This window comes from Acanthochromis polyacanthus, chromosome 20 (genome assembly GCF_021347895.1).
Source record: "Acanthochromis polyacanthus isolate Apoly-LR-REF ecotype Palm Island chromosome 20, KAUST_Apoly_ChrSc, whole genome shotgun sequence".
NCBI classification, from domain to species: Eukaryota; Metazoa; Chordata; class Actinopteri; family Pomacentridae; genus Acanthochromis; species Acanthochromis polyacanthus.
Window position 1 is genome coordinate 25,787,408 of NC_067132.1, and position 17,901 is coordinate 25,805,308.

The window sequence follows — 17,901 nt, forward strand, 5'->3', positions numbered from 1 at the left end:
ATTTTGCTACTTCCTGGTCGCCATTTTGGATTTTTTGGAGCCAGTGACGTAAAAAGCGTCATCAAACAGACTGGACCGGAGAGCAACTAGGGGCAGGACCAGTCAATGGGACTGTCAATCAAGTATAGCCACGCCCCCTGGCTCCGCCAACTTTAACGATTTATTTAAAATTCAGTATTGATTTATTTTAAGATCGGCCACCTGATCTCTCATTTTGACCATGAAAACTAACGGGAAAAAAATCCTGAGCTGTAGAACATCAGTCTATCAAATTTTATTTTTTCCAAAAATGAATTGGGGTCTATGGAGCAAAAGCTTTTTGGAGCCAACCCTAGCGGACGGTGTGATATTGCAAGTTTTTGACACTTTCGGGTGGGCTTCATTTTTGGAGCCAGATGCTACGTCCAGCTTTATATACAGTCTATGGTTTGTGCAGAGCCTCAGCAGACTGGGGCAGTAGGGGGAGTTATCAGTGGGTCAACTGTCCAGTTAGTCAGTTCATACGATCGACTGGCGAATCGACCCGCCATCCTTTTGATCCCTGTGTCAGGTGGAGCAGAGGCAGGTGAGTCCCGAGCGATCGATCTCCAGGTTCGGCCTCCAGCTGGCTGTCGATCGCAGCGAGAGCGTGTTGTTGAGCCGAGCGCCAGAAGGGCCTTGGGAAATCAATGCACACTCCACCGTCAACACAGAGATTCTTCTAGATACACTTCATGTTTCTGCGCCGACCAGCTTCTAGATGTTTGAAAAGTAATTACAGTTTCATTTAGAAACAAGTCAAACCGTTGTGAATTGCATGCTGAGGATTTTCAGCTTTCAGGAGAGAAAATAAATTGCGTCGACCGGCCGAGTGAATTCACTGTTCTACTAATCGATGCTTTGCTTAGTTGCTCTCACCTCTGACACTTAAATTTAGGATACGGTTTCGGAAAAGAACATCAGTCGAGCTAACGGTCAAAATTCTGGCTGGACAGAGGTCATGAGGGTGATCGTTGATTTCGCCGGCTGCTGCTTGCATGTTTTATCAGTCTGGGTAGTAAAGCATGAACCGTTTTCCTGTCAAGTAACAAAAACAAAACAAAGCTATAGGCCCATTTTTCCGATGTCCAAATAACACTGAAAATTAAATGTAACAAAGCGGAAAGCTTTTTCTGACTTGTTTTGTTCCCTGGTTTAATTTCCATTTTCCTTTGCAAAGTGAAGAACATAAATCAATTAAAGGGTGAACTGAGTTTGACATTAACTCCTCAAAATAGAGGAAATGCATGAGAACTTTATTGTGAAGAGACTGCAGCTTCAGATTGAGCTAATTTTATTGTGTTTGTGTGATGTAATGATGTTATTTTAGTTGAGGGGCTTTGAGTTCTGTTGCCATATCCCCAAACAAAGCAGAACATATGCTGTCATTCACAGCTGCTGCTTTTTACATGAGGTTTGTGCAAAATAAGCCAGTTGAGCTTTACAGTATTTGATTTTGACTGTGAGTAATCTGCTATAAAATGAGAGGAAAAAAAACAGAGTTTCTGGTGTGTCCGGTCACAGCAGCTATTTTCACATGAATGAGCAGATAGAAGAAGGTGTTGCTTATCACATTAGTTACCGAAATAGAATGGTCCTTCATTAACATCATTAGTAACCCCTCTGGACACCGATTATTTCATGCCAAAATGGCTGAAGTGAAAAAAGGTCTTTTCCTACCGAGCGAAACTGTATCTGTAGCGACTGGCGCTAAATAAATATCCTTGGGAAGATAAAAGAAACGAGAAATTTACTGCAAAAGGCTGAATTTAACCTTAACAGGACACCGACGAGTTGAAATAGCTACAGAAAAGTTCTGGTCTGTTTTCTCTTTGCCAATAATTACAGACACATAGAGTCTTCTTCCTGAAGGGGGCGTGGCCTGCAACGGCTCAACTTCATTTATAGTTCCATACATTCATTTAAAACAGGGCTAAAACCATCTTTGCAGCATTGTGAGCTGAAAAAATCAAAGTTAAGTAACTTCTGGGGACATGTGAGACCTTAAAGCCATAATAAATATATATATTTAATGTGTTAAAGTTAGCCCGTCTTTTCCGGGTAATTAGACATTAACCAGCCTCCAGTGGCAAACTTGCCTTAGCTACAATGACCTTTTGTTGTGAATAAACAGCATTCAAACTTGTGTTAAATGACAAAAACTGACATTATTTTCCATCTAAACACACCTTGAGGCTTCAAACAAAACTGAATACCAGTATGGCCAGAAAATAAACTGGAAAGACAGATTACAACCTTTGTTAAGGCCACACAACCTTCTAAATATGCTATAATCAAATTATAATATTCATTCTATTTATTCATGTATTTGAATCAGTAAAAAAAGTGAAAATCGTAGCTTGTTTTTTGTTGCACAAACTGGCCAATACAGTAAGAGTTGTTCACATTAAGACCTAATTTTACTAAAATACACACAAATGCCTATGCTCACACATTAAAACTACACAAACACTCATTAAATGCAGCGATTTTTTTTTTTAGTGACATGAAGCAGGAATGTGGTGACACCTCGTGGCTATAAGAGCTGGCTTCCTAAATGAATCTTTGTGTGTGTTCGAGACACAAAAAGCAGACGTATGTGTGCGTGTGTGTACATCTCATGCATCATCAGTGAAAGTGACAGAGTGCTTACTGCTGTAGCGGGGAAGTGCAGCCGTGAGTGTCCGGTACCGTCCAGGGATCACACCGAGCAATCAGAACACAATGCGCCGCGGCTGCAATCAATTTAAGGGGCGAGCGAGCATGAGATGACTGGGCGACAGAGCGAGGGAGTGGGCGGGTGTGTCGCTCCCATAATGGAAAGGTCACAGGTTCGATCTCCGAGGAAGCAGAGACAAGACTTCCATTAGAGACAGCAGTCCTGATGATGTTCGGAGCGGAGTGAACTCTGGGGCTCACTTCTTGTTGGAAATGTTAAATGCCTCGCTTGTGATTGCGATATTTTGTTGACAACTCCAAACTGAACTCCTCCGATCATTATTAAAGACTTAAACGCTCACACTATAGCGCAGTTGATGATAAAAAAAGCGTCTTTGTCAAAGTAAGTGAAGCAAAAATGATTAATTTTCAAAATAAAAGCATGAATTTGTTTAGTTTAAGAGTAAAAATCACTGTGCATTATTAAAATCTTATTATTTTACCATATTATGTCATATTTAACTGCAGTGTATGTCTTCTCGTCTTTCTTGCATTTTTTTTCGAGTTTAAAAAGATCCCCTTTACCACAATGTAATCTCAGAGGTATTTTCCACACACATACTTTGGAATATACTTTTTTCATTTCTTTCAAAACTGTAAAAACTCACGTCAGGCTTGAAAAACAAGTAGCTGCTTTTCACACCCCTGATAATATGTGAAGATGCCATTAGAAGTAGACTAACAGAGTATGCTTTTCATTTACTTTAACCCATTACTGTCACCTTTTGACCTTCAACATCAGTGTCCTGTCCATATTAGCTCATTTACAAACACTTTCAAGATTAAAGATTAAAAGATTTATAATGAAATTCTGTCGGCCATCTCTTACAGTAGCTGCATGAGTCGTAGTGGACATTAGGTGTGTCCAGCTAATAAAATAAACAGAGAAAAATACCGGTGGTTCTGAAAAGAGCATTTTAATTTATTATAAAACAACAAAGGCCATATTTGCATTTCACATTTTGAAGCTACTCTAAAACGCATAATGCAGTCAGCGTCACAAAAAAAACAATTTACGCATAAGAGCTTACAGCTGAGCGTAAGCGATGCCTCACACACACACACAAATATAACAGCTTTAAATTTATTCACTCACCTGCCACCATGAGAAATTTAGCTTCTTAATCTTACTGTCTAAACCTTTATTTTGGAAAAGAAACAACTTGGGACTGAGGGTCCGTCAAAAGCTAAAGTTTCCACAACAATCCACGATTTGTTATTGATCTTGCTTTCTGTGTATTTGCTGATGATTTCCTACAATACGTCACATCCGAGATCAATATCTGCACCACCAAGAGCTTCAGCAGAAGGCAACTGGACATTCTTTTGGTTTTTGAAGGTGTTTCACTGCCAACCAAGAGGCTTCCTCTGTTCTTGGTGCATATTATCACCACCAGCTCACAACCAGAGCCACTAGGATTACAGCAGAACCATAAAAAGTCCACTTCTACGGATTCTTTTCGTGTTACATTGACCTGGATGACCGAGAATCCACACAGACATCGATAATTGCACACACACGCTATAAAGTCGGACGTCAGCCGCCCACCTGCAGCGCTAAGCTTGCACACACACAGCAGCAGCCTGCCTAATCAACTGAATGACAGGAAAGCTCTTCAGCATGGGTCCGTGATTATCATACAGCAGTTTCATATGAAGAAATACTAACCAAGAGCTGCATTAAATATCTAATTTGCAGGTTTAACTAATACCCTGTATTCATGAGGAGATGCCGGATGTCTTTATGCAACTGAAGGAAATTATACTAAAGACCTCAATCCATCAATCTCTCAAGACGTCCCGCTGTTATAAAGCCTCGTTTAAAGGTAACCTGTGGAGATTGTGAGCTCGAATGGCCCCGCGGAGTCGTGTGTCTGTGATTCACCGTCCAACAGGTGGTTTAAATGTGCCAGGAAGGAAGAAGACAGCCTGCTAGTGGATTCAGGTTGTGCTGACATGTACATGGTGATGTTTTAACCCCTGACGCCCGAATTTATTTACAATTAAATAAAAAACGTTTTTGTGTGTTTTTGCTTTCCAGCTGATATGAAAATAAATGGAGATGGCCAATTTATCTATTAGGCATAGAACACAGACATATAATAATTAGGTCCCACTCCGACTGGTCCTACCAGAAACCAGTGCTTGCTAAAGGTTCCGAGGTGCGTATTGAATATGCACAAACCGGCATTGGGGGAATGGAGCTCGGCTGCAGTCTGATGAAAGTGGTATGACGCAAATTCGTGACAATGGGCGTCAAGGGGTTAAAATGGAAGATTATTTGATACATTTTGGCCTTTTGTCCAAATTTTAGGTTGCTGAAAATAGACTTTTAGGTAAAAAGGGGAGGTATTCTGAAAAGTGTTTGTCTTTACATTGGTTAGATGCTAATTTTGTGCAATGGCTGATGTGGACAAAAATACTGCCAGTGCAAACCTTTATAAGGAGTATTATTTTTCATATTTACTCATAAATGCACATCAGCTTTTGCACGAGACTGAGGAAAAAATGCATCAGAATCAGTTCATCACACATGGTTTCCCTCATTTCTCTGTTTGTTTGTGGTCTTCATGAACTTTTTTTAGCCTTTTTCCATGATTCTATTGGCCAATATTGGCATTTTCCCGTGGATGGAGAGGTTTTCATTTCATTCATTTTTATCAATAAATACACCCACTTTAAAAAAAAAAAAAAACTATCTGCTTACATGTGGACCAGATTCTTACACTTTCGAATGTTTGCAAAAAAAAAAAACTCCACAGGGAACCTTTAAAACACAAATGATACATTAATAATATCTGATATGCCATCAATCAGATCAGTATTACTTTCACTTCACTACCTAGATAAATCTTCTGACCAGCAGTTAGCACGTGTGTCGACACGCTCAGTAAACTGTTATATATACAACATTATCTGTACATTTTCACAATAAGTACAACTGTATGTTAGCTGGCACTTCCCTGATTTATATCACTTCATTAACAGCAACAAAAGGCATGGGCATTTACAGTTTGGACGCATTTACAGTTTGAACATGCACGTGTTCACAACAAAGTCGGTAAACGTCTGCAGCAGCGACCAGCGGAATTCATCTAATGACATAAAATAAAAAACATAAATAGCAACTGTTCAAGTAAATACTGTGACTCATCCAGCAAGCTGCTCTGTTAGCCAATAATGAGCATGCATGCGTGTGACACAGGTTGTAGCAGTTATTCACAGTACAGGAAGTGAGGCACGTATACTGCCTGATGTTCCTCCATTCATTAAAAAGCGTCGTCGAAGCGATGAGTCATTCGGGTGACGCAAGAAGCCGATCAGTAGCTAACCGGCCGCTCACTGCGTCCTCCTGCTGTCACTTCCTGTTGATGCAGAAAGACAACGGTGCAAGTTTTTATTCCACCCAGCTAAACCCAGCCCCTTTTAGCTTTGCTTCGATTCTTTTTAGCTTTTTGTTTTTGTCTTTCTGTTTGTTTTTAGCCAAAAGCTCAGAAAAATATTAGCATTTAAAAGGACCTAAGCTGATATTTTTGTCAGGGGTTGGTGGAGACCAAAACAAAGCTAAAAGGTGGCGGAATATTTTACTTACATTCATGTTCTCTAGCATAATAGTTATAATGGCTTTCGAAGTAACCAAAAAATCAGCTTTTGTAATAGATATGTTCATTTTTATGAGGCATTTTCTAAAAAATCCTATAACAAAAAGCTGTATTTAAGTGCATATAAGAGCCAGGAGGTGATGTGATTAGCTTAGCTTAGCTTAGCATAAAGACTGGAAGCAGAGACAAACATCTAGCTAGGTTTTCTTCAAAGGTATAAGCCTACCAGCATCTCTAAAGCTCACTAATAAACAAGGCAGTCAGCTGCAGAGGTTTGGAAACAGTCAAACAGACTGTTTCCTTTGTGTCAAGTCTTCATGCTAAGCTAAGCTAAGCTAACCGCTTCATGGCTATAGCAAAATATTAGGACCCAGAGTTGGTATTGGCATCAACTTTTGTGAGAGAAAACCCAGCAAACTAAAAGAATTTTAGAACATTAGAAACTTAGATTAAACAAAAAATAAAAAAGGAACATGGAAGGATAGAGAATGCCAAGATAAGTGCACAACAACAGAATTAAAGCTGCTTCCAAAATCGATCTCTCAGCCACACCGGAGATGACGAGACAAACTGAAGACAGGAACTTACTTCAGGGATTATTTTGGCTTAACTGTTGCGTTAAAGATCCATTCGTCTTGTGACAACTAGCACTGACAAAGGAATCTAAGGGGAAAACTGATAGATTTGGTAACTGCTGCAACATAGTGGTCCAGAATTACCCTCTTTTTGTCGTCTTTCCTTTTGTTTCTCCTGTGTTTTTGCAGTTTATCACTGATTACCTCTTGAGATGCGGTCCGTACGTGTCCAGCATGAGCGTGCTGGCCTGTTCCAGGTTCCACTGGCAGCGCTGCAGAAGCTCCTCACACTCTGCTCTTGAACGCAGCCCCAACCGAAACAGCTGCTCCACCTACGATGCAGATGGTGAGAGGAGGACTTTAGGTATGCATTGTGGTTCAGTGCGCCTTGTGGTGTCGCACGTTCCTGCTGTCCTGACGACCATTTTTGCGCATTTTCACTCTGTTTCGGCGTTCTCCGTCACTTCAGGTAACACTTTATCACTCACACTGCAATTGGACTGAGGCTCTTTTCTATTCTGACTGTAATAATTAGAATTGTCTGTTTGTCTTGTGTTTGCATTGGTTAGCAGCAGATCGAAACTTCACAGCTTTGTCTTTCCACCAGTTTATTCAATAACATTAAGTTTGTGGTTATATGTACTGTATATGGGTTAAAAGAGCAGTCTGCAATTCTTCAAAAAGTGTTGTGTGGTTTAGTCTGAGCCATACACTGGATTTTCTTTCAGTGGACGCAACAATATTGTAGGAAAAAAAACTGGTGTTAACATCTACAAACTTGTGACTTGGTTATTTCAGCCTTCTCTGTCTCATTTATCCACTTTCTGTAGACCAGTGGGTACTTCCTGTGTGGCAAATCTGAATAAATGAGTAAATATGCAGACAAATGATTGTACTTTCAAATGGTTTATGGCCTGTGGGATGCTCCAGCTGTGACTTCGCAGAGCGGCCTGACACTCGTCCATGGTGACACCGTGCACTGCTCCTTGGACCTGCAAAGTTAAAAGAAGCATGTCTGAACCCATGGACTGTTTGCATGTTAAACAATGACGACAGGGAGAAAAGTCTACCAAGTACGCGATGTGCTCAGCATTCACACAGTGGGCTCATGCCATCAACATTTCTGACAGATGAGTCATGATTTGTTAGCATCAGAACAAAAAGTCTATTCTAAGTATTTTTGTGCATAGAAGGAGAATAACCAAGAAGCCTGTTTCCATTTTTATTTTTAAACTTGCTCAGTCACTTGCACAATGAGTCAAACTGCACAAGATTTCAAATTAGCCAGAAGTATTTTAAGTTTTCATAGTCACACACATTTTATAATGAAATCAATACAGGGATGGGATCAGCAAGTTCTGATTCCAGCGGAAAGTTTTTGCCGGGGGTGGGGCCTTGGTGGCGCAGCGACTTCCAATCGCTGGGCCATTTACAATCGTCGTTAACAAGCTATCGTTAACGTCGTTACCATCTCGCGGGAGTATCAGCGACATTAAAGTGTTCAAACTTGAAATGAAATCCGCGGATCCGCGGAAAATTCCCATCCCTGTCAATAACACAGTTAAGGATTTTCTTGATTAATTCTCCATTAATGTTACAACAACCCTCAATCCAGACAGTGGAAAAGCAAGTAATAAAAGTCTGACTAGCTTTCAAATCGGCTTCTTTGTGCACACACAGTTCTGCCAATTAAAAGTTTTGTTGAAAAAAAGAATGTAGATTTAATAAGAGGCCAGTCAGCAGCTTTTAAATGTTATTGAGAAATTACAGTCTCTAATTTGTCTGCCTGCAGCATATAACGACATTCTGAATACGCAGGAAAGGAGGAAAATGCAGCATCTCTTTCTGCCCTGCCTCACCTGTGTGACGCTCTGCTCCTGTTGCATGCTGGGAGTTGCAGCTCCTCCATTGTTGTTGTTGTAGGAGGTGTTTGGTTTGACTCCACCGGGGTGCTGCTGCTGCATCATGGGCTTCACTGCTGCCATGTTGGCTGCTCCGTATCTGATTAAAAAAAACAAAATACAACAAACAAATAATTATACTGAACAGATGATGACGACGATGTGATGTGACTGAAAGCTGCACCTCACACTGAATAAAAACTATGACATTATAACAAGTTGCATTTACACACATTTCTTATCCATATACTATAATTTTATGTATCTCTATTAACTGACAGGATCAGAAGCTCAAAAACAGCCACTAAATCCACCTTAAAGTGAATCTGTTTAGTCAACTGTTATTTTAAATATCAAAAATAACCTCTGAAACCCAATTGAAAAGTTGAAAAGAAGCCGCAAAGCTTTACAAATTACTTTAAAAATGGCTATTTAAGACAGTAGTTAAGGTCTATTACTGATTTTAATTTAGACTCAGATGATATTAATGCTCAAGTTTAATTTCACAGTTCATGCAAACTCTCCAAAACAGTAAGTCAAACTCTGATTTTGCATCATAGCTACAAAAGAAGACTTTAAATTTTTATATAGTTATGATTTTGTTTCTTCTGATTTGTTTTATTACAGTGTTTCATTCAGGTGCATTTAATAATTTGCCGTCGATGGTATAAAGATGAGAAAAAACTAAATGTATTATCCATGCAGACTGAAAAGAAACACCGAAAATATCTCAGAGGCAACGCCAGACTGTCACAAAACCAACAAAACAACGGCGGTGGATTAAATGTGTGTGTACAGCACGCCACTTCACAAGGAGACGAATCCGGGCCGTCAGTCAAATAGCACTTTCTCACTCTGTATTGAGCGAAGCCTGCTGCTCTGCGGGTGTTACATGAGCTTTTGTAGTGAAACTGCCAGAATACGTCAGGATCTTTTAGTGTTTCTAGTATTTCAGGAGCAGCAAGCTGGCAAAACTGTCTCACTGAAAAACATGCAGGATTTTCACAGGGAGTCAGCACGCTGTCGGCACAACAGCGCTGCCACATTTTTACTGGAAATGTTATGGAATTATAGAATAGAGAAATATTTTAGGACTCGCTTTGGCCCAAGAAATCCAGTTCTGGCCTTTAAGGCAAGGTCAGGCTTTAAAGTAAGATGTGAAGGAAAATTCTTGGGTTTTTCAACCTGGATTTTATTCTTGTAATTGTGGATATTTTAACTAATAGGGCGTGCTATCTTTGTACTCGTCATTTCTACTGTAGAGATTTGGGAAATGCGACACCAGGAAGGCTCCAAAACGTTTTATGAATAGGCTTAAAGTTTACAAATAAGTCTGTGTCTAAATTACCCCCTAGATTAGTCACTTTTGCTAATTCAATTGGAGTTTGTGTGTTCCTGGCTAACGAAGCTGTGTGTTTGGTTTAGTTTGTTTGATTGTCCAACCAGAAAACTACCTATTCTTTTGTAATATCTAGATATTATTTTTTCTTTCACATAGTGTAGAATCCTATTTGCCACAGATGTAACAGATACAGCAGGGACACCAAGGGCAACGCTAGCATAGCATAGTAACCAGAAAAGCCAAAACTGAAAAGAAAAGTACCAAAGTTTTCTCCAAAGTCAAACAGTAAAAGTATTAAAAACTTATGCCAGAGAACAGGCTCACAATTTGGAAAAGTTACTTATTCTGTTCTGCCAAAAATGAGATGAGACTCTTGGAAAAACTCTCACGCTACCACCAGTACCTTGTTAGCATAGCTTAGAGCAAAAGCCTGGGAATGGCAAACAGCTAACCTAGCTGTGTTTAAATGTAGAAAATCCACCGAGAAACTATATCTTTCTCATGTGTACAACTACTTCTATCCAGCACTAGAATCTTCTTCAGTAGACGTAAGGGCTAAGCTAAGCTAAGCTAACAGGCTGCTGGAAGTAGGTCAAAATTTACTGTGCAGAGAGGAAAGAATTTTCTGAATTTCAAACTGTAGTTTTAAAAAATAAGTCTGGCAATTTTCTATATTTTTCTTATCCAAAATCCAGTGATTCACCTAAAAAGCATTGGCTATATGTACAATGTTTGATATATCCTCTTCCTCTGTGACATATAACTCTAATTTTTTGCAAAAACTATTAAAACACAGCAGCAAGTCACCCTGCTGCAGCAGTTCATGTTTCCTTTTTTTTAATTAAAAAAAAGTACTGGAGTTTATTTAGAACTGTTTAGTTTATTTACTTGTTGGTAAATAAAGACAATACAAATACAACCAGCTGGACTGAAGTTCTTTGAGAAATTTACATTTTCTTACACAGTCCAATCAATACAAGCAGTCGGACAATTAAGAAGAAAGTTTTTGCCAGTTTGGATCTTACAGGTATCATGCTCTGGAAACGGTGAAACTCTTCACATTTTTTAGGCTGCGGAGATTTTTCTATGTGAATATTGTTTGTGAGTAAGATACATGTTACCCAGTATAGCAGTGTGGAAGTTAATGCTCCAAACTGCAGAAGAATAAGCTAAATTAGACTTTGGGCACAGAAATAATACTTGTTAGTTTGATCAGTTCATGGTTGCTTTTGCTACTTTGTGTTATACATACAATAACCAAAGGTAAACTTTAAGTTAAATCCTTCAGTGAATAGAGATTGTTGAATCACTGACAGAAACTATAAAATGTTTGTTTTATACGTTGATAGAGTGTGTTTGATATGAGAGACTCACCTCTCCAGAAAAGCTGGCCTCTCTGGCAGGGGGGCGGGAGCAGAGCTTTGAGGGCTGTCAATCAAGGAGGAGAGGCCACGCCCCTCACGAAATGCCAAAGGATCCAGTAAGGAGCTGGAGGAGTAGGAGGAGCCTGGAGGTGCCAGCCGTGAAGAATAGGAAGCAGCTTGAGGCGGGGATGATGAAGAGGACAGGGAGCTGGAAGACAGGAGGGGACCCAGGAGTCCGGACGCCCGACGTGGGGAGACAGAGATGGGAGGAGGGGGCAGGACCACGGGTGAGGAGGAGAGCGGTGGCACTAGTGGGAGGGGAGAGGAGGAGCGGGAGCCCGGCTGAGAGAAGGCGTGGTCTCTGGGTGGGATCTGAGGAGGCGTGTCGTCCTCGTCGCCCAGTGAAATGGAGCTGGACCGGGCCTGTGGGTTGATGGTGCGGGTGGAGATGTTGTGTTTGGAGGGACGCAGGGGAGGGACGGGGCTGCGAGGGGGCAACACCGGCCGGTCCTCGAAAGAGGAGGTGAAGGAGGAGATGGAGGACGGGGAGGGGGGAGGCAGGCAGATCTGACGGTGGGGGCCCAAAGGAGCCAGAGGCATCGGGAGAGGGGAGGAGGGGAGCGAGCGGCCTGTTGCCATGGGAACCTGCAGCTTCACCATCACCTACGTCAGCGGAGAAATGTTAGCACAGAATGAAATATGTGTTGTGTTAATTATTCAACAGCAAAAACAAAAATCAATCTGGACAGAAGAAAACATGCCCACCAGCTATGAAATACAAGCCTAAGTATCTGTGAGCGCCGCTTTTTCCTACCTCTCTCTGCAGCTCCTGGAACAGGTCGGCTGATTGAGACTCGCTCCTGCCCGACATGCCGGTGCCAGGGGTCGCAGAGGCCTCTTCGGCGAACCCTTTGTTGATCGATCGCACCTCCTGGTCCTCAGACTGGTCCTCGAGGTCTGTAGTAACTTCGTCGTAAGCTGGCTGAGGAAGGGGCCAGTCCAGGATGGAGGGAGTGTCCTGAGGAGGAGGACGAATTATTCATCAGGAACAGTTTTAGAGATGATAGAAGATATGAAGAACAACCCGTCATGTAGGATCAAAACAGGAATGAAAATAATTTATGTGCTCATGCTGTGATGCCATGATGTTTTTAGTGTCTGTCCAGCAGAGAAATGATCACAGAAAGCTACAAAAAAGTCCAAAAATAGTCACATTTTAGACACTGGAAACACATTTTTGAGCCATTTCGGTTTAAAATAATTGTTTTCACAACTGAATAATCAATTAAGTGATTTAAATGATTGATCAATTATTTAATTATTACACATTAATTGACTTAAATATTTCATCTCAACTGTAATTACAAACCAAAACTATTGTTTTCAGGTTCTTTAGAGTAGTTTGTTCTAGTTTTGTGTAAAGTAACAGTGCTAGTCTGCTGTGGTTCTGCTGTATTATGTTCTACCAGATGCTCCATGCTTTTCTCATATTTATCATTCAATAATAAATATTAATAGTGTGTTTTGTCATTTTCCTTATTTTCTGTGAGCCTCTGCTTCGGCTGTTGTGCTTTAAGGAAACGCTGATTTGTTTTCATTTACAATAAAGAAACAAAACTGCCATATGAATACATGCATGAACAAGTTTCATGTTAATCTTTAGAATATTACCAATCCTACTTTAATAGTTTGCATGCTTCACAATAAACGTAGTTCCTTGAACAAAAATTGTAAGTCCTTCTGCAACAGATTGTTGAAGCTAATCTGTCTTTTGACGCTCAGTTGAAGACTGTTATCCAGTCATGCTTCTTACAGTGAAAACAAATCACATCATTCCTGTCTGCCACTGACATGCATAGGACTATATGTGCATTCCTATTTTTTCTGCAACACACCTTTGACCAGCATCGGTCAGAGCTCCCTTCACCACCTGGTTTAAAATGCTGCTGTCTGAATCTTAACTGATGATCACATAACCCCGGTACTTTCCAATTTACACTGGCTACCTGTAAAGCTCTGTATTGATTTTAAAATTCTATTAGTCACCTTTAAAGCGTTACATGGCCTTGCTCCAAATTACATTAAAGGCCTTTTAACTGCTTATGGCCCAGAGTGCTCTCTTAGATTGGTAAAAGGAGCTTGGCCGGTAACCAGGCTTTTACCCGTGGAGTAAATAAACTATTGAAGAGTGTTTCAAATGAGATCTGATGGGCCAGGCAGCATCTTTAGTGTCTTTTAAATCTCTCTTTAAAACATGCTTTTACTGAAGGCCCTTTGTGAATTTGTGATATATGGCTGTGTTTTATGATCCTGTTTTGTTTCCTTTCTGTTTTATGGCCTGTTGTTTTTTTGGATCTTTGGTTGGTGATCTCTGTTCTGATGCTCTCTGGCTAATTTTATGATCCTTGTTTTATTTTATTGATGTTTTTAGTCTTTCATTTTATTTTTTGATTTCTCTTAAACACCCCATAACTTTGTTAGGAACAATGCTGCCTAATAAAGTTCATTATTATCACGGTTATTACAATGATTAAAGGCTAAATCAATTCATCCTCAGAGGTCCATGAATGTCTAAACTCAAGGATGGACATCTGTTATTTAGAACAGAGCATTGTGACACCACGCCCAAGTTTTAAAGCTTCTACCCACAGCTTGATCGGGATGATCGAAGACAGACAGAAGCTCCAGGGTGGAATCACTGTGAAACCCCACAGAAGCCCACTAAAGCATGAATGCCTACATGATCAATCAATGACCACCAATCATCCATCATAGGCCACCTGTCTCGGGTGCATCCAAGAGGAAAAAGGTTATTTATGACATTTCCAGGCCAAAGGCTGAACCACTGTCTTTGGAGACTGTTTGAGAGTAGTGGCGCAGATTTATTTCATGCTCTTTCTACACCTTTTGCATTGCGGCCATCCAATTTCTCTCATGTCTTTAAAACCTATAAACTGCCGCACAATCCCTTTTTCGGGGCAAAATTAAAACATCAGGAGCTTAAATCTTTAGATCACCTGGGGAAATGTGAATATAGCGTAAATCATCTCTCCTATGGTTGCTGGGTAGTTTAACTGGGGGGGTTGGAAAAACAAATCGCTCTTCCTCTAAACGTCAGCTCAACAGACTGCTGAACAAAATTAAAAACCGGTTGTCCTTCATAAATTCTCCTCCCAGCCCAAAGATGTACTCAGTGAGCTTCAACACTTAATTAAAACACAAATTTCAAGCACTATGAACGGTGGAACAAGCAAGCTAATTTGCTAGCATGTTTGTGAGCTCTTACTGCTAATTTATTTTAGACAGATCACACTGACTGTAAGGTTGACAGTGTTGACAATTTTTGTATTGCAAGGGATACATTTAAAAAGGAATATATTTGTAAAAATGATGAATTTTCTGTCATTTTACGACAATAGCATTTAGCTGAACCCTTTGCATTAATTACAGTTAACTGCTAAGTAGGTGATCTTAGCTTAGTTAATGCTATAAAGCTATTTACCCGGATGGTATCTGTAAATAAAAATGTAATTGTTAAACATGTATACTAGGGATGTGCGCGACTAGTCGTTTAATCGTTTAACCGCCTACTCATTTATTAAACGTTTAGTATTTTACTAGTCGATAGCTCGAGCTATCGCGCGATTTCGGAACGAGATTTGCTTTCTAGTGTCCTGAGCTTTGGATACAGACCACAACAAATAGCGATCGCCAGGTAATGTGGAGGTTTTCGTTCACTTCTCATCTCTAGTATGTTGTGGGACACTCGTTGAGACTATCCGAGCCGGTCAGTGTGGGTTAAAAAGCACGTTAAGGCCGACTTTGACGCGGGGGGGCAAGTTGCCCCATACTTTTTGCTAGCTGAGCTGCTAGCTGAGCTGCCTGCCTGGCTAAATACTGGAGCTATGTTGAAAATTCATTTCTCCATCACTCACATGTATGAAATGACATGAAAACAGACCCCGGTTGAAAAAAAACGAAGTTCCCCTTTAAAGGTCTATAAAAAGAAAAAAAAATCGACAGAGAGCACTTCAGGCTCCGACTAGTCAACAGAATAGAATAGAATAGAATCATATGACGTGAGAGAAGTCAGAGAAATCCTATTCTTGTTGCTCACAACGGGTTCACTATAATATACTAACAGGACAAAACTATTCATTATTGGGCATGAACTAAAATTCTAGCAACCAATCCAATACTTGTTAATAAGTTTTTACTTTAAAAGCACAAATGCAAATTTCACCACAGCACAAAGGAAAAAATCAGAAACAAAATGATTGAGATGTATCCTTTCGGAATTTATGAGATTGAATGCTGCCTATCAACACCTGATATTTGCTGATATTTACTGATATTTTGAGGAGGCCCTTTTAGGTCAGGTTGATCTAACATCTACAGTAGTGTATTGCTTCCACACCAGTAAGAGAAATCGAATCAGTATCACGTCATCGCTTGGAAATTTGTCAAAGACATTTTCAAGTCATTATGACCTATCCAGTGATAACAAGGAAGTTTTCTTAAACATGCAACATTTCACATCACAACATGTTAACACATTCTGATGTAGTGTGAAATTCATGTTAGAATGAGGAAACAGTGTGTGAAGAATGGATAAACTGATATGACATATGGTATGTTATCAAGTAGGGATAATGTGATAAGTCTACATACACAGAGAAGGATATTAAAATGGACAGGGCTCTAAGGAAGAAAGAATGAGTCTGGTCCCCTGGAGATTGTTGTCATCGATCAGCAGGAGGGGTAGTTCAGTCTCCATCTATACGTGACTTATCGGAATATCATTCATTGTGTTTATTAACAGCAGAATCAATGTCTCAATCTCTGAAGCCAAGAACGAAGTACAACTAACCTAATGTGTAAATGATCAGTTTTATCCCATTATAGTGAATTGAAAGTTGTATAACAAGACACTTAGTATTGTCATAACAAGCAAGAAAAGTTTCTTGTTTTGACTTAAAAGTTTGTATGTTATGTCAATGTGAAAGCATCTCGCTCTGACATGAAAACCATCTAAACTTTCCACGTTATATCATGAAATTGATACGTTTTTCTTTTCATGCTGTGTCATTCGTGTGTTTTTGCCATTAAAGGGTGGATCGTGTGTCTGAACCAGCCACAGTGCTACCTTCAGCGTGTCCTCATCCGGCTGCCGTGTCTCGGTGAGCGGTGACGGCGTGGTCGAGCTGAAGCTGTCATCGGTGAAATCGATGAGCGACACTTCGCTTTTGGCCGAGCGCACGCCGGACCCCTCCCACGGTCGCAGCTTCAGACCCAGGGACACTCCCAGCCTCTTCAGCCCCGACGAAGCGCTGGTGTCGTCCTCGTCGTCGTAGTCGTCCATCACCGAGTCGTAGAACGGCTCTGGACACACGCAAACATCAGAGTCAGGGCAGAGCAGCGGCAGCGTTGAGTTTGAAGGTCAGATTTTGGAGCACAAACAACACAAAGAGCAAGGACGAAAACTCACTCTTGAGCAGAACGGCAGGCTGGGGTGGACGAGGAGGAGGCTGCTCTGATAAAAGACAGATTTAGACCTTTAGACTGTGAACGATGAGGTCACTTTTCCACATGATCAAATAGAAGCAGAAAAATAGTGTCAGAAAAACAAAGAAAAGTGTCATTGGATGGATGGATTTACTTTTTGCACGGTTGGGGAGTTTGGTTGGTCTTGCAACACCTGAATCCATTCCAAGGACATCAGGAGGGTCCATGGGGTTTCCCAAATACAGACTGCAAAAAGATAGAAATTCACTGATACTGCCAAAAAAAAAAACATTTGATTTTGTGCACACTCTGCTACTGTAACAAATGTTTGTGAAAAATGTCCTGCAGCCACTGTGGAAAGTTCTAGATGTGAGTTTCTTCTAAAAAGCAGAACATCTGTTGAAGTACATGTGGTTTACTGCTGCCCTCCAGTGGAGAGCTACAGTTCATACAGAGGTGCATGACAACACGGTTCCAGCTAAAAGACACAGGATTTACTGGAACATCCAGGTGTTGTCAGTTTCTACCAGATGTTTTAGACTATCATTCTCACATTTGGATCTCCAAATCCTGCTTGTGACCCTGCTTAGTTTTAGAGATACTGGAACTATTAAACATATTTTTCAGGCTGTCCAAGAATGGCTGCCTGCATGACTTAACATTTTACTGATACTTTATGTTGGCCTGAAGCTACAATAAAGACCAGCTATTTTTTGTGTGTCCTCGTACGCCCTGAGATCCTCAGACTAAAGACAAGAGGCGATTATATCTCTAATGGAGAATAAGATTCAGCTTTTACTAGCGTCCTGGCCAAGAGAGACAGCAGCACAAGTGTAGAGTATGCAAAACTACAGAAGTGTACCTCACAAGTCACCA

The 17,901-nt window shown here is 40.5% G+C and overlaps 1 protein-coding gene across 2 annotated transcripts in view; it reads right to left on the bottom strand.

Moving 5' to 3' along the window:
* Window positions 1-3,637: 3,637 nt before the first annotated feature.
* tnk2a (tyrosine kinase, non-receptor, 2a) overlaps window positions 3,638-17,901 on the bottom strand; it is a 29,525-nt gene continuing 15,261 nt past the window's right edge. For both annotated transcript variants that reach the window (XM_051940653.1, XM_022193918.2), the window contains 9 exons: window positions 17,180-17,271; window positions 17,009-17,053; window positions 16,667-16,902; window positions 12,335-12,538; window positions 11,531-12,183; window positions 8,773-8,914; window positions 7,810-7,905; window positions 7,118-7,245; window positions 3,638-6,101 (listed from right to left, as the gene is read on the bottom strand). In XM_051940653.1, coding sequence (XP_051796613.1) covers window positions 6,095-6,101; window positions 7,118-7,245; window positions 7,810-7,905; window positions 8,773-8,914; window positions 11,531-12,183; window positions 12,335-12,538; window positions 16,667-16,902; window positions 17,009-17,053; window positions 17,180-17,271 — 1,603 coding nt within the window. In that variant the 3' untranslated portion in view covers window positions 3,638-6,094. The remainder of the gene's footprint in view (window positions 6,102-7,117; window positions 7,246-7,809; window positions 7,906-8,772; window positions 8,915-11,530; window positions 12,184-12,334; window positions 12,539-16,666; window positions 16,903-17,008; window positions 17,054-17,179; window positions 17,272-17,901) is intronic.